The sequence below is a fragment of the Ceratotherium simum genome, chromosome 5 (assembly GCF_057802395.1).
Source record: "Ceratotherium simum simum isolate JZ-2026a chromosome 5, ASM5780239v1, whole genome shotgun sequence".
Lineage (NCBI taxonomy): Eukaryota > Metazoa > Chordata > Mammalia > Perissodactyla > Rhinocerotidae > Ceratotherium > Ceratotherium simum.
The window spans coordinates 86,551,899-86,565,073 of NC_141904.1; the positions used below are offsets into that span (position 1 = coordinate 86,551,899).

The 13,175-nt window shown below is 53.0% G+C and overlaps 1 protein-coding gene across 4 annotated transcripts in view; it reads left to right on the forward strand.

Moving 5' to 3' along the window:
• The window catches only part of LOC101395998 (mitochondrial mRNA pseudouridine synthase RPUSD3-like), a 60,103-nt gene that overhangs the window by 13,409 nt on the left and 33,519 nt on the right, over window positions 1-13,175 (forward strand). For all 4 annotated transcript variants that reach the window (XR_015552316.1, XM_087431552.1, XM_087431549.1 and 1 more), the window contains exon 2: window positions 3,533-3,662. Coding sequence is in view for 3 of the 4 variants with exons in the window: in XM_087431552.1 (XP_087287678.1) it covers window positions 3,533-3,662 (130 nt within the window). In the remaining variant the exon portion in view is untranslated. The remainder of the gene's footprint in view (window positions 1-3,532; window positions 3,663-13,175) is intronic.

The window sequence follows — 13,175 nt, forward strand, 5'->3', positions numbered from 1 at the left end:
GGGAGCAAATGTTAAAAATTAGTGGACTTAAAGATAGCAATAGGTAAATAATAGACCAGCTGTTTGCAGCTAGGGCTGAGCTGGTGATGAAGAGAGCTAACATTTATCGAGTTATGACGTGTTGGGCACTGTTGTAAGTGTTGTGCCTTATTTAACACATTGAGTCCTCCCAACAGCTCAGTGAGTTAGGCACCACTGAGACATGGAGAGGTTAAACACGGCCAATAAATGGCCGAGCCAGATCTGAACCCGGGCAGTCTCACTCGAGAGCGTGAGCTCGAATCTCTGCGCTTTACCGCTTCTTGAAAATAAAGTAAAACAATAGCAGAACAACAAAACCAAAGCCCCCTTTTGCCCTTGCAACCTGAGACCTGGCTCCACTCGTCAGTGCACTGAGGGAACCTGACAGGGCTCTGTTTTCATGTCTCTGCAATGGGATCGCGCATAGGGAGAGGCATCTTCTCAGGCCATGGGTGTTGGCCCAGATTTGCCACATGACCTTGATCCAGCTCCTCCTCTCTGGGGGTTTGGCTTCCATGAGCTCTCGCCCCAGTGTCACCCATGACTCTGGTCTGTGGAATCCAACCCTCTGCTTGGCTTGATGCAGAGCCCCCGGTTCCGTGATGCCCAGCAGCATGTGATGCTGGGGAGACTTCCTGCGGCATCAGGGCCTGAGGACACCCAGCTTCCCACGCCCCAGGTCGAGCAGAGCCTTGCCGATGGCTGAGCTGTTGGGGCCACATCCCACCAGCACTGGAATATCCCTGAACAGTTTAAGCAAGAGGGTGACATGAGGAGGTTGGGTTTTGAGAAGGTCTGTCTGGCTGCTGGGTGGAGAACAGATTAGAGGGTAGTCGGGAACGGGAGAGAACGGGAAACAGCTGTTACAGATGTCCAGGCAGGAGATGGCTTGGACCACAGAGGCTGTGGTAGAGATGCGAGTGGAGTCAGGAGATATGTAAAGGTAGATTGGGGAAGGGTTTAATGCTTCAGTAGCGGCTGGCTATGCACGGAGATGCTCGGATTTCTGGCTTGCTGCCTGGGAGGATGGTGACGCCCTTCACCCAGTGGGAGGCTTGGCTGGGAATCCTTTCCTCCTTCACAGCACATTCTAGGAAAGGCCTGGCACATACCTCCTTTTCCTTGGTGAGGAGGAGGAGTGGTCCAGGGGCACAGTTAACTGCTCCGTCCTCAGCATTGCTGGTTATCCTGACAGCGGTAATGGGCTCCTTTTGGGGCCCAAGGTAGCCATTCCTCCTGGAGGGAGAACAGGCTCTGCTCCCTGTCTGCTGGACACGTGGCTGCAAATTGATGCCAGTGGCTGTGGAAGGAGGGGAGCTGGAGCTCAGGGAGACTGGTCCATGGAGTCACTTCCCTGAACATAGTTCTGAGCTCGCTGAGCATGTGTGGTGTTCCTGACCCTTAGGCTGGGGACAGCTCCGTAGAGGAGGGAACTGTTGGCCCCTAAGGGGTGGTGATGGGGAGTGAAGGAGATGTAGGGTGGTCCTGGGAGTGGAGGCCCTAGCATGCCTTTGTACACCTCAGTGCTATATGGCTCATCGCAGAATACGTTGTTTGCTCTCATAGTTTGAAAGAAAAGGCCAACAGAATAATTTCTGAAAAGGAAGAAGAAAAAGGTCTGACCAGAAGCATAGCCAGTTGGAGAGTGGAGTGGATCTTGGCTCAGCCTGGTGTGTAGGGTCAAGGCTCAGCCTGGGTCAGGACTCAGTTCGTGGCTCTGCACACAGATTACACAGCTACAACCCGCCCCCCCCCATACATTATGTCAGGGAAGCCCAGGCAGGAACAGGCCCCACCATCACAGGCCACCTTGTCCCTGATCTCTCTGGCCTCAGGGCCCCCATGTGGACCAGGGGATGCCTGTCCTGCTCTTGTTTCTTGGGCTCCCAGTGTTCTGGGGATAGATATTCAGGGTTCTGACTCCTACGATGGTTGAGAAGGAGCTCCAGGATGGATCCCTAGCTCAGATGTAACCTAAGGCTCAGTTTCCCCTCTCCTGATCTCCCCCTCCCCAGCCATGCTTCCCCCTTGCTGGACCAGGGCCTGAGGCAGGGGGTGCTTCCTGCCTGCGTAAGGCCTGGGCTAGGAGCCCCAGCCACTCCAGTAAGTGGATGCTCCCTTCTTTCCTCCCATCCATCCATGCATCCATCCACGCATCCATCCATCCATCATTCCAGCGTCTCATCCTCGCATTCCCAGAGGGCAGGAATAAGTATATGATAAGAATTTAATAAGACCAGATGCATGGATTTTGAGTATGAGACGTTTTGTGGGAAGTTGTCTGGGACCACATTGCCAATGGCATGAGGGAGCCATTGAAGGTTTTTGAGTAGGAGAGGGACGTGGCCCAATCTCTATGGCAGAACAATGACTCTGTTGTGTGGAGAGAGAGGCTGGGAGCAGGGAGCAAAGCAAAGAGGCTGTTGTGATTGGGCCAGAGCCTCCTCTGTGGGGATGGTTTAGAAGTCAGAGAAAGGAGGCTTCTTCTGCTCCAGGTTGGTTTGTGTCACATGCCAAGCTCTTTGCTGCCTCAGTGCCTTTACACGTGCTGCTTCTCTGCCTGGAGCACTTCCCTATGCTATCACAAGGCTCCTTCTCCTCTTTCTGGTCTCAGCCTCAGAGAAGCTCTCCCTGAGCTATCTAAACAGTTCCCCCTTGTTATTCTTTGTGAAAGCATCTCCTCTTTTACTTATCAAAATTTATGATCGTATATTAGTCGTTCCCTTTCTGAGGACAGGGACCATATCTGCTTTATTCTCCAGTGCTTTACCCACTGCCCAGCCCTGTGCCTCGCCTAAAGCAGGGAGTCAGTAAGTATTTACTGAATGCATGTACGAATTCTTTAATTAATTAATGGCAGTGCCTGCATAATGGTCATAGTTCATAGATAGAAGATTGTTATCACACCTTCCTAAGCGTTGACCTCACAGCATCTGCTGAGAAAATTCGACAGGAATCATTATCCCCAAGTAGCCTAGGTGAAAACTGATACCCTGAGTTGTGTCTTGTCCGTGATGTAGCTGATGGCAAGGCTGGGACTAGGGGCTAGACTCTGTCTACCATATCATTGCATCCCTTCTTCAGGCCCAGAGGACATGGCCACCTTGAGGACTATCCCTGCTGTCTGACCAGGGCCAGTCCAGACTGCCAGACCAGTCAGACTGAACATCTCTTGTCCTCGTAGTAATTATTTATACCTTCCTTCAGCATCACAGCCTGCATCGTATCTAGCAGGGGGATGAGTCTGTCTTAGCATGTGTAAAGGCACTGAGGCAGCAAAAAGCTTGGCATGGTTAGGGAACTAAAAGAAGGCCAGCATGGCTGGAGTGGGGGCAGGTAGGGAGGTTTGTGCCTGCGTCTCATTCATTTCTGGGACCCCATGGAGGGCACAGAGCTTTGCACACAGAGCACTCGTTAATGGCTGGTGGCATGAATAGGACCCCTGGCCTGTTCACTTTGCCTGTGCTGGACAGGGAGCTCTAACCCTCTCTCTCCTCTACTCTGACCCCAGCGCCTACACAGAGCCCTACAAGGTCTGTCCCATCTCGGCGGCGGTCCCCAAAGAGGACCTCACATCGGATGAAGAGCAGGGAAGCTCGGAGGAGGACAGTGCTCCAAGAGACCCCAGCCTCACGCACAAGGTAGGGCACCCCACCCCAGGGGAGGGGCTGTGGGATGTGGGGGGTCAGAGATGTGACAGTGGAGAGAGCACGGTAAAGGGTCCACTCCATCCCCTCTCGTGCGGAAGGACCTGTTTGCAAACCTCTGACCCCAAGCTGGACACAGAGGCTCAGTCACAGAGCAGCTGGGGCTGTAGCTTTTTTTTTTTTTTTTTGGTGAGGAAGATCAGCCCTGAGCTAACATCCATGCTAATCCTCCTCTTTTTGCTGAAGAAGACCGGCTCTGAGCTAACATCTATTGCCAATCCTCCTCCTTTTTTCCCCCAAAAAAGGAGGAGGATTGTTGTACGTCATAGTTGCACATCCTTCTAGTTGCTGTATGTGGGACGCGGCCTCAGCATGGCCAGAGAAGCGGTGCGTCGGTGCACGCCCAGGATCCGAACCCGGGCCGCCAGCAGCGGAGCGCACGCACTTAACCGCTAAGCCACGGGGCCGGCCCCGGGGGCTGCGGCTTTAACACACGGCAGACATGGGTCCTGCATTGGGGATGCAAGGGTAACTGCTCCTTGTGGCGTCCTCCTGGGTCTGAGGAAGTCCGGGGCCTCCTAGAGCCTTTGGGGGTGAAATGGAGTAGAGCTGCCTGATTTGAATCAAGACAGACCTGGATTCTAATGACCGCGGGCACCTGGGCCTCAGTTTCCTCATCTGTGAGGTGGGAATTGTGAGAGTGAGCTGAGTTAAGGGATATGCGTGAGATGAGTTAACTGAAAACAGTTTTAGAATGAAACTTGGTTTCCCCATGCCCTGCAGTGATGCTGTGAGGGGGTGGGGCTGAGGGAAGGGCTGTTATCTGTGTGGAGGCTGGTGGTGAGTCAGGGCCCACGTCACAGTGGAGACCCAGACCTTCTCCCTGGGCACCGGGCAGTGGGGCACGGCGGTAATTATATACGCTCGCTGTTGGGTGCTCCTGGTGAGCCCGCGCTTCACTTCCGTTCCCTGCCATGACCTCAGTCCTTCCACATGCCGCTTCTAGGAAACACGAGTTGTTTCCCTTTTGCAGGAACAGTCAGAGAGGTGAAGAACTTGCCCAGGGTGGCACTGCTGTTACTTGGTGTCACCTAGGAAATGTCGCGAGGTGAGAGGGCCAAGAATTGAGACCCCAGGGGGCACCACTGCTGCAGGGGAGACAGGCTAGGAAGATTGAGACCAGCTTGAATGCTCCCCACCGCATCTCCCAGGCCCGCTCCTGTCTGCCGAGGAGCAGCTGCCTCCTACCTGACAGACCTCCTTCAGGCGCCTTGTCCTGTGTCCGTCTCCCCCTTGCCATCCTCTCCTTCGAGCCTAGGTTAGCGTGTCACACTGCTTCAAGACTCTTCATGTGGAAGCACTCAGCAGAAGTGCCTGGCACTTACCGAACATTTTATAAACCATCGTGTCTTTCATCGTGTTTTCAAACCCTTTAAAAATTCATTTGTCTTTCTGCACAGGGTTTCCACAGTTACCTGCCCAGGGCTGCAGGGATGCTGACGGGGCCTACTCACCCATCTTCTCCTCTCCTTCTCCCTCTAGCTGCTGCTTCACCCCTCCTCAGCCCTCCCCCTTCCCTCCTCTCCCTGCTCCTCCCTCTCCAGATAGAGTGAGCTCTCTGCTGGCACTAAATGCTCCCGCCTTTGTCATCTCTTTTCCTCCTTACACCAACTTCAATACCATCATCCCTGTTTTACAGTCGAGGACACAGAGGTTCAAAGAGGCTAAGTAACTTGCACAAAGCCACACTGCTGGTGATGGAAGGGACTCCAGGCCACGTGTGTGTGTTTCCCACTGCAGTCCTGGTGGCCTCCTCTTACCTCTCCACTCCTCCCCGTCCCCCAGGAAGGCACTGTTGACTCCTTGGAGGGAAGGGAGGGGAGCTTTGAGCTACTAGTGCCTGTTGAGAGAGGGTTTTGGCTTTTCTGGGCATCACTGGGGTCATGGAACCTGGGAGCAGAAAGAGAGAGTTGTCATCGGGGATTGGTCCCCACTCTGAAGCTGGGAATCGTGTCTGGGTACCAGGCCCGGAGGAGCTGAAGGGCTGACAGAGCGGGGGGGCCTCGCTTGTGCAACTCTCTATACCTCAGAGTCCCCCACCCCATGATGCTTTCCCACCATGACTGATGAGTTCCCTGTTAAACCTTCCTCTGGAACCACCTGCATCTCCTCCTCCAGCTGTCACCGCTGGCCAGTGATGTCACTTCCCATCATGGGACCTCAGCTTCCCCATCTCTAAAATGGGAGCATTAATGGCAACTGCTGGGCTGTGGGAGGGTTGAATGAGAACACAGATGCAAGAGTGCCAGCCACACAGTAGGGGCGTAGTAACTCTGTGGTTTCTGAGTCTGGGAGGCAGAGGGGCATGGGAGAACAGAGGGTCTGGCCTGCTCAGGACCAGTGTAAAGACAGGAAGTCCTAGGGCCCTGGACATTGGTGGTCATCTGGGTCAGCTTCCCAGATTTCTGTCTCCAGGCCACTGCTTAGACGCTCCCAGGAATAAGGAGCTTGCAAGAGGCCAGGTAGCGTAGGGAATGAGAGGTTCAAACCCAGCTTTGCCACTTACTAGTTAGGTCGCTAGCAAACGGGCAATTTCTTAACCACTCTGTTCCTCAGTTTCCCCATCTGTACAATCAGGAAAACAATAGTAGTACCTGCTTCGGACTAGTTATGAGAGTAAATAGGTCTAAGGAGACTTAGAACAATGCCTGACGTACAGTGAAAGGGCACACAGAGGTCAGAGCTTTTGGTGGGACCGGGGTCCAGGACAGGGAAGCAACCTGCCCAAGGTCAAGTAGTAATAATGCCAGGGTCACGGAACTGAGGCAGCTCCTGCCTGGGACAGGCGCCCACTATGTGTCCTGCTGGGGCCAGAGCCGGGCAGAGCCCGTGGCCAGCTGGGGTTGGGGACGGGAGCATCCTGTCATTCCGAGAGCACAGAGGGAGAGGCGCGGGTCTAGACTCTTCACGGCAGGTCGGGTCACTCTCAGAGCCCAGCCTTCTCATCTGCTGATGGGACTGGGCGTCCCTGCCCTTCTCCCTCTCCTTCTTCTTTATGAGGCTTTCATGGTGTACCAAAGTGGAAATCACCTTCAAAAATGAACGTTTCATCTCACAAGGCATGCTCTACCAGGTTCTCCTCATAAAGTGTGAATCGTGACGGATGAGGGTCGCAGTCCCCTGGGGTCCTCCTTCCCAGTCCCTGTGCCCTCACGAGGGGACGGGGTGCACAGTATGGTGTGTATCCTTCCAGGACTTTGTCCCTGTATTCATGTACATATGTCATTCATTGTGAGTGGAAATGATGGTATTGTTTGGGGAGTTGTTCTTGTTCCAGAAGTCAAACTGTGAGAAACCTGGGTATCTTGGTTGGGTTCATTCACTGGTATCTTAGAGATTTTCCCACATTGGTACCTAGAGCTCTAAATTCATCTTTTTTGCCGCCACGTGGCATTCTGGTTTATGGGTATGGTTTATTTTGCCACCCCCTGCTGAGGGACATTTACAGTGTTTCGGATGTTTTTGCTCTGCCAGCAGCGTTGCAGTGCGCTTGTTCACACATCTCCTTACACACACGACTTCCTCTAGGAGGGGCTTGGTGGACCCGAGAGCAGGCATGTTTTCAGTCTTCATACCTGCTGCTGGATTGACCCGAGAGGCTGTGCCAGCGCCCCTTTGCCAGCCCTCGGTATGGAGGAGCTCCCCAGGCCCTGGGCCTCAGTGCAGATGGAGGGGAGACTTCCAGAGTGAGCAGTCTTTCCTGGCTCCTTTTTGCCGTAGAAGTTTTGGTGGGGTGAGAAGTGGGGAGGAGGAACATTTACGTCTTATTCTTTTGTCTTCTGCTGTCTCTGAAAATTCTGTTTCTCCAAATGGCAAAGCCGGCTCCTCGCTGTGCTCCCGTCCCATCGCGGGGAAATGGGAGCCAGATTGCCCGTCTCCAGCCTTCTCAGAGGAGCAGACCTAGAGAAGGCGTGCGTGATGGGCAAAACCGCCTCCCGGGCCTCAGGGGGCGTGTTTGGGGCTGTGGTGAGGAGCCCCCCTTCTTACAGTTGATATGGTTTATGTAAAAATACATAAAAGGTGGTGAGCTCCACCCTTCCCAGATGTTTTGAAGTGACCAAGTCAGGAGGGGAGAGATTTTTGGAGCGGGACTGGAGGCTGAGCCCAGCTACACCACCCACATGTCTGATCTCTCCCTCTCTCCCGCTCGCGGACGTACAGAGGGTGTGGGTTGAAGGAAAGAGGGCGCAAAAAAGGAGGAGCGAGAAGGACTTGAAACAGACCTGGCTGTGAAAGAGGACGTTCACGGGCTGGCTGGCAGGTCAGCCCTCCCAGACAGTGAGCCCAGTTTTCAGACAAACGGGGACTTCTCAAGCTAAATACCAGCTCCCCCAAGACCAACCCAGGAGGTGGCAGCCCCTCCCAGCTACCTCCTCCCTCACCTGAGTCCCGCTGTCACCGCGTGTCCTGGACAGGTCCACCCCTGAGCCCAGGCAGAAGTTCGCCCTGTCCTCTGGAACAGACCCGTCCTGCCATCACGCCCGCCCTGGCCCCCGCCAGGCAGGTCATCTCCTCCCTGGCTGCACCCGAGGTCAGTTGGCCTGGCCTGGGCCTCCTTGCTGACCTCGTGCCCCCGGGCCTTGTGCCTGTGGCCTCGCCCTGACCGTCTGCCTAGGTTATAGGGTCCACTTGAACCCTGGTTCTTTCCACTGGGCTAGTCCCCAGCCTGGGTGAAATGTCACCACGTGCTGTCTGTGCCAGAGGTTTCTGGACCCACGTGTACAGTCCTGCACATTGCCCCTCCACATGTGCTCACTCCTAGTCCCGGGGAGGCCGCTCTCAACCAGCATCAGCTTCCTCGGGCTGCCGCCTCTTCTCCTTCCCAGAAAACAGCCTCGCCTGCCTGGACCATGAGCTCCCTCCTGTCTGCATCTCCTCTCTCCCTCACTCAGTTCCTCCTCGTTCCTTCCTCGGCAACAGAAGTTTATTCATTTACTAAGTACTTACTCGGCACCTGCTCTATGCCAGACACCCCTCTAGGGGCTGAAGATCCAGCAGGTCAGACCAGGTGCCCCCGCTGTGGTGGAGTTTCCGATCCAGAGAAGGAGAGGAACCGTCAGCCAGGAAACTCAAAGGTGGCGTAGGGGGTGAAAGTGCCGTAAGTAGCGAACAAACAGACAAACCACGGTGTGGGGGACGGAGCCCGGGGGGGAGAGGGCGAGACAGACAGTGAGGCTGGAGAAGCGCTTTTTTCTTTTCAATTTTTAAAAATTATGTTAAAATACATGTAACGTAAAATCCACCATCTTAATCGTTTTTAAGTGTACAGTTTAGTGGCATTAAGTACATTCACGTTGTTGCAGCCGTCGCTGCCATCCATCTCCAGAACTTTTTCATCTTCCCAAACTGGAACTCTGTCCCCATCAAACACAACTCCCCATTCCCCCTCCCCCAGCCGCTGGCACCCACCGTTCTGCTTTCTGTCTCTATGACTTTGACTTCTCTGGGGACCTCAGATGAGTGGAATCATACAGTACCCGTCCTTTATTGATTGACATGTTCTCAAGGTTTACCCATGTTGTAGCGTGTGTCGGAATTTCTTTCCTTTTTAAGGCTGAATAATATTCCGTTGTATGGATAGACCACATTTTCTTTATCCACTCATCTATCGGCTTGTTTCCACCTCTTACTGTGAATAATGCTGCTGTGAGCATGGGTGTACAGATATCTCTTCGAGACATTGCTTTCAATTCTTTGGGGTGTATATCCAGAAATGAAATTGCTAGATCTTTTGGTCATTCTATTTTCAAGTTTTTGAGGAACTACCATACCATTTTCCACAGCAGCTAAGCCATTTTACCTTCCCACCAACAGTTCACAGGGGCTCTAATTTCTCAGGGAAGGCCTTTCTGATGAGGAGGAAACTCTTGAGCAGGTTGCTGAATAGTCTAGAAAGTCAGTTTGGCGGGAGCAAGGGAGGAGATGGGCAGGAGAGGTTCTGTGGGACTTCCCTCAGCCCACAAACATATGTGAGTCTTCCCCACTCTTCCGCCTCCCTCGCTGCTGTCACTCACTCTGCACGACCCTCCCTGGCCTCCGAGAGCTGGGCCCTCTCCACGCTGTCCGCCTCAGCTCTGGTGGTCTTCCCGCCTTGGGAGCTCCCTCTGCTCTGGGCTTCGCTGGCTCCGTCCTCTCCTGGATCTCTCCCTACTTCTCCGACCACCCCACTCTGCCTGCGCCTCCACATGAGGCGTTTATTCCCAAGGCCCGAGCTCCTCCAGCCCTGCCTCACGTTGGTGTCCTCTGCTCGGGCAGCCCGTTCCAGGCCGGCGGCCAGCCCTTCTCAGATGACATTCCCAGAGCTGACCTTCTGCCCGATCCCTCTGCAGCCCCACACTCGCTCCAGCTTCCAGCTGCCCTTGTGGGCCCTTCTTGGGAGCCTCGCAGACACCTCAGACTCAACACATCCCAAGCTAAACTTGGCATTTTCCCATCCCCGGACTGCTTCTTGTCTTGTGCCTGCCATTCTTGTTGTTGGCACCAGATCTGAAAGATTTGGCATCCCTGGCATTTCATCTTCGATCGCCGTGTCTCAGTCATGGATCAGAGGAAATTCAACAGATGCCTTTGGCCAGGCATCATGAAGGCTCCAAAAATGAGTTCTATCTGCTCTTTAAACCCCCCTGGGGCCTTTGCACTTGCAGTTTCCTCCATCTGAAGCACTCATCCTGCTGTTTGCACAGCTGGCTACAGGTCTCAATTAAAGGTCACCTCCTCCCAGAGGCCTCCCTGCTCGCCCTGCAGGCCTGGGTTGCAGCATTCCTGTTGATTTCCTGCCTCGCGCTCAGCTCCAGCGGGGGTTTTGTTCTTTTTTTTTTCTGCTCACTTGCGTACTGGATGCCTTTCTTTGTTGGAATAGTTCTGGGAGGGCAGGGACCACACTTGTCCTCTTCACAGTTGTGTCCTCACTGCCTGACGCATCAGATAGTATTCAGTAAATATCTCCGAATACACTGATACATAAATGAATACAGTAGACCAGTTTCTGCATTTAAGTAAGAAAAACAAACTTGGATGCGTGACGGTTTAATAAAATGAAAACCCTTGTTTGGTCCTGTATAATTTTCTTTTTTTTTTTTTTAACTATTTTTGTGTGTGTGTGTGTGAGAAAGATCAGCCCTGAGCTAACATCTGTGCCAATCCTCCTCTTTTTGCTGAGGAAGACCGGCTCTGAGCTGACATCTATTGCCAATCCTCCTCCTTTTTTTCCCCAAAGCCCCAGCAGATAGTTGTATGTCACAGTTGCACATCCTTCTAGTTGCTGTATGTGGGACGCGGCCTCAGCGTGGCCAGAAAAGTGGTGTGTCGGTGCGCGCCCGGGATCCAAACCCAGGCCGCCAGCAGCGGAGCGCACGCACTTAACCGCTAAGCCACGGTGCCGGCCCGGTAATAGGTCCTGTATAATTTTCTTTACACAGTGAGGGGCAGAGCTGGGAGCTTCTCAGCCGTGAACAAAATCAAGCCTTCACGGTGCTGATATAAATGGCAAAGGTAATAATTAAGTAAATGTTGCCGTACGTTAGAGGTGAAACATGCTAGAAATAAATAGAGCAGGGGGAGGAGGATCGGGGTGCAGAGGGAGATGCTGCCGGTTATAAAGGGGGTGTATGCCCCAGAGCCCAGACTGCAGCCTCTACTCCGTTTCCCACTGAAAGGGCCCCAGGGATCCTTAGAGAAACGGCTGATTCCAGGACTGATCCTGGAACATCGTGTGGCGCCAAAAAGCAAGGAAATGCTCCAAGTCTGGTGGGGGAAGGTGGAAAGGACACAGAAGCCTGCTTGAGGGGCTCCCACAGGCCAAATCTGGGACAACTTGAGCATCAGAAAGAATAATGACTGCAAAACTGTAAAAATCCATGTGCTCATGATTCAAAAGAAAGAAAAAATCTCACTGGTCCCTGTAGGTACTTAAGGCGCCACCTCGTTATTCTGTAAACAGAAAACGAAGGTGAAGAATAAAGCATTTGTCCTATCTTCCCACATGAACAGTATTGTAGCGGAACTTAATGAGGGAAAGTCATTCTTTACAGAAGAACCACAGCAGATAAGTGCCCAGGAAATAATGGAATTGGAAAACATTTTTGCAGCACTAGTGAAACAAAGGCTCCGGCATTGACCATCGATGGCAGGTTCAAAGGGACCCTGTGACAGAGGGACCAGGCAGAAAACACTTGAACCCCTGGACCAATCTTAGCATCACCAAAAGTGGAATGTTCTGGCATATGCGCCTCCTGATAGGATGTGGAATGAAGCCCACAGCACCACCCATGATGCATTCTTGCCTACAAAATTGGACCTGAATCAAATCCAGCTATAGACCCAAATTTAGACCCAGTCAACAGAAAGTACAGGGGACAGAAGAACGTATTAAATGACACCACCAGGCCATTCCACAGGACAGATGACCCAGTTTCCCTGACAAATAATTGAGTGAACAAAAGAGGGAGAAGGGACTCGTATGGATTCAGAGAAACTGAAGAGACCCATCAGCCAAATGCAGTCGGGGGCCTTAGCTGGACCCTGATTTGAAGAAAGCAAGTGTGAAGGCATTTGGGGGACAAGAGGGAAATTGCATGAGGACTGGGACGAGATGATATGGAGGGATTATGCTAATTCTGTTGGGTTGATGCTGTTATTGTAATTATATTTAAGAAAAAGTCTTATTATATGTTGGAGATACAGATGAAACAAAAAAAGTGAGATTTTGCCTTTAAAAATGCCTCAGAGGTACTCCTGTGTTATATGTGCCATTTAAAAGTATATAAGAATTTAAAATATAAAATGAGAATAAAAACAGAGGTCATAAAAGGCCTCACTGAGAATGACATTTGAAGAGAGACTGAAAAGAGGGAGGGAGCCATAGTGGGGTGCTCCGCAGGGGCGAGCAGGCCTGGAGTGTCCCAGCATGGGGGCTGGGAGCCTCCTGGCTTCTCCTCTGAGGGAGGTGGGAGCCACTCAGCATCTGGAGCAGAGGGGGACGTGGTCTGACCTGGGATTTCACACCACCCTCTGGCTGCTGGAGGGAGAAGGGGCTGCAGGGAGGGCGGGTGGAGGCAGGGAGACCAGGGAGGAGGCCCCTAGAGGCTAGGGGGCTATGGATGGTCACCAGACTGGGGTGGGGGCAGAGGAGGAGATGAGATGGGCAGAATCTGGCTTCTTTTGAAGGTTGGGCTGCCTTCCTCTGCCATGGTTAACCGTTTGCAGAACAGCTGATGGTCCTTTCTCTGGGTTAGAAGCATGAACTCTGGGGTCAAAGGCCTGGGCTCTGATGCCAGCCCCCACTCTCTGTGTGGTCACTTCTCCACTCTGGGCCTCAGTTTCCCCATCGGTAAAGTGAGGATGGTGATTAAGAACTCGGACAATCATTAGGCTGCTCTGTGGAGACAAAGGAGGTGAAAGTGTCTGGCAGATGGGTAAGGGCTGGGCATGTGCTGCCAACAGGGAGAC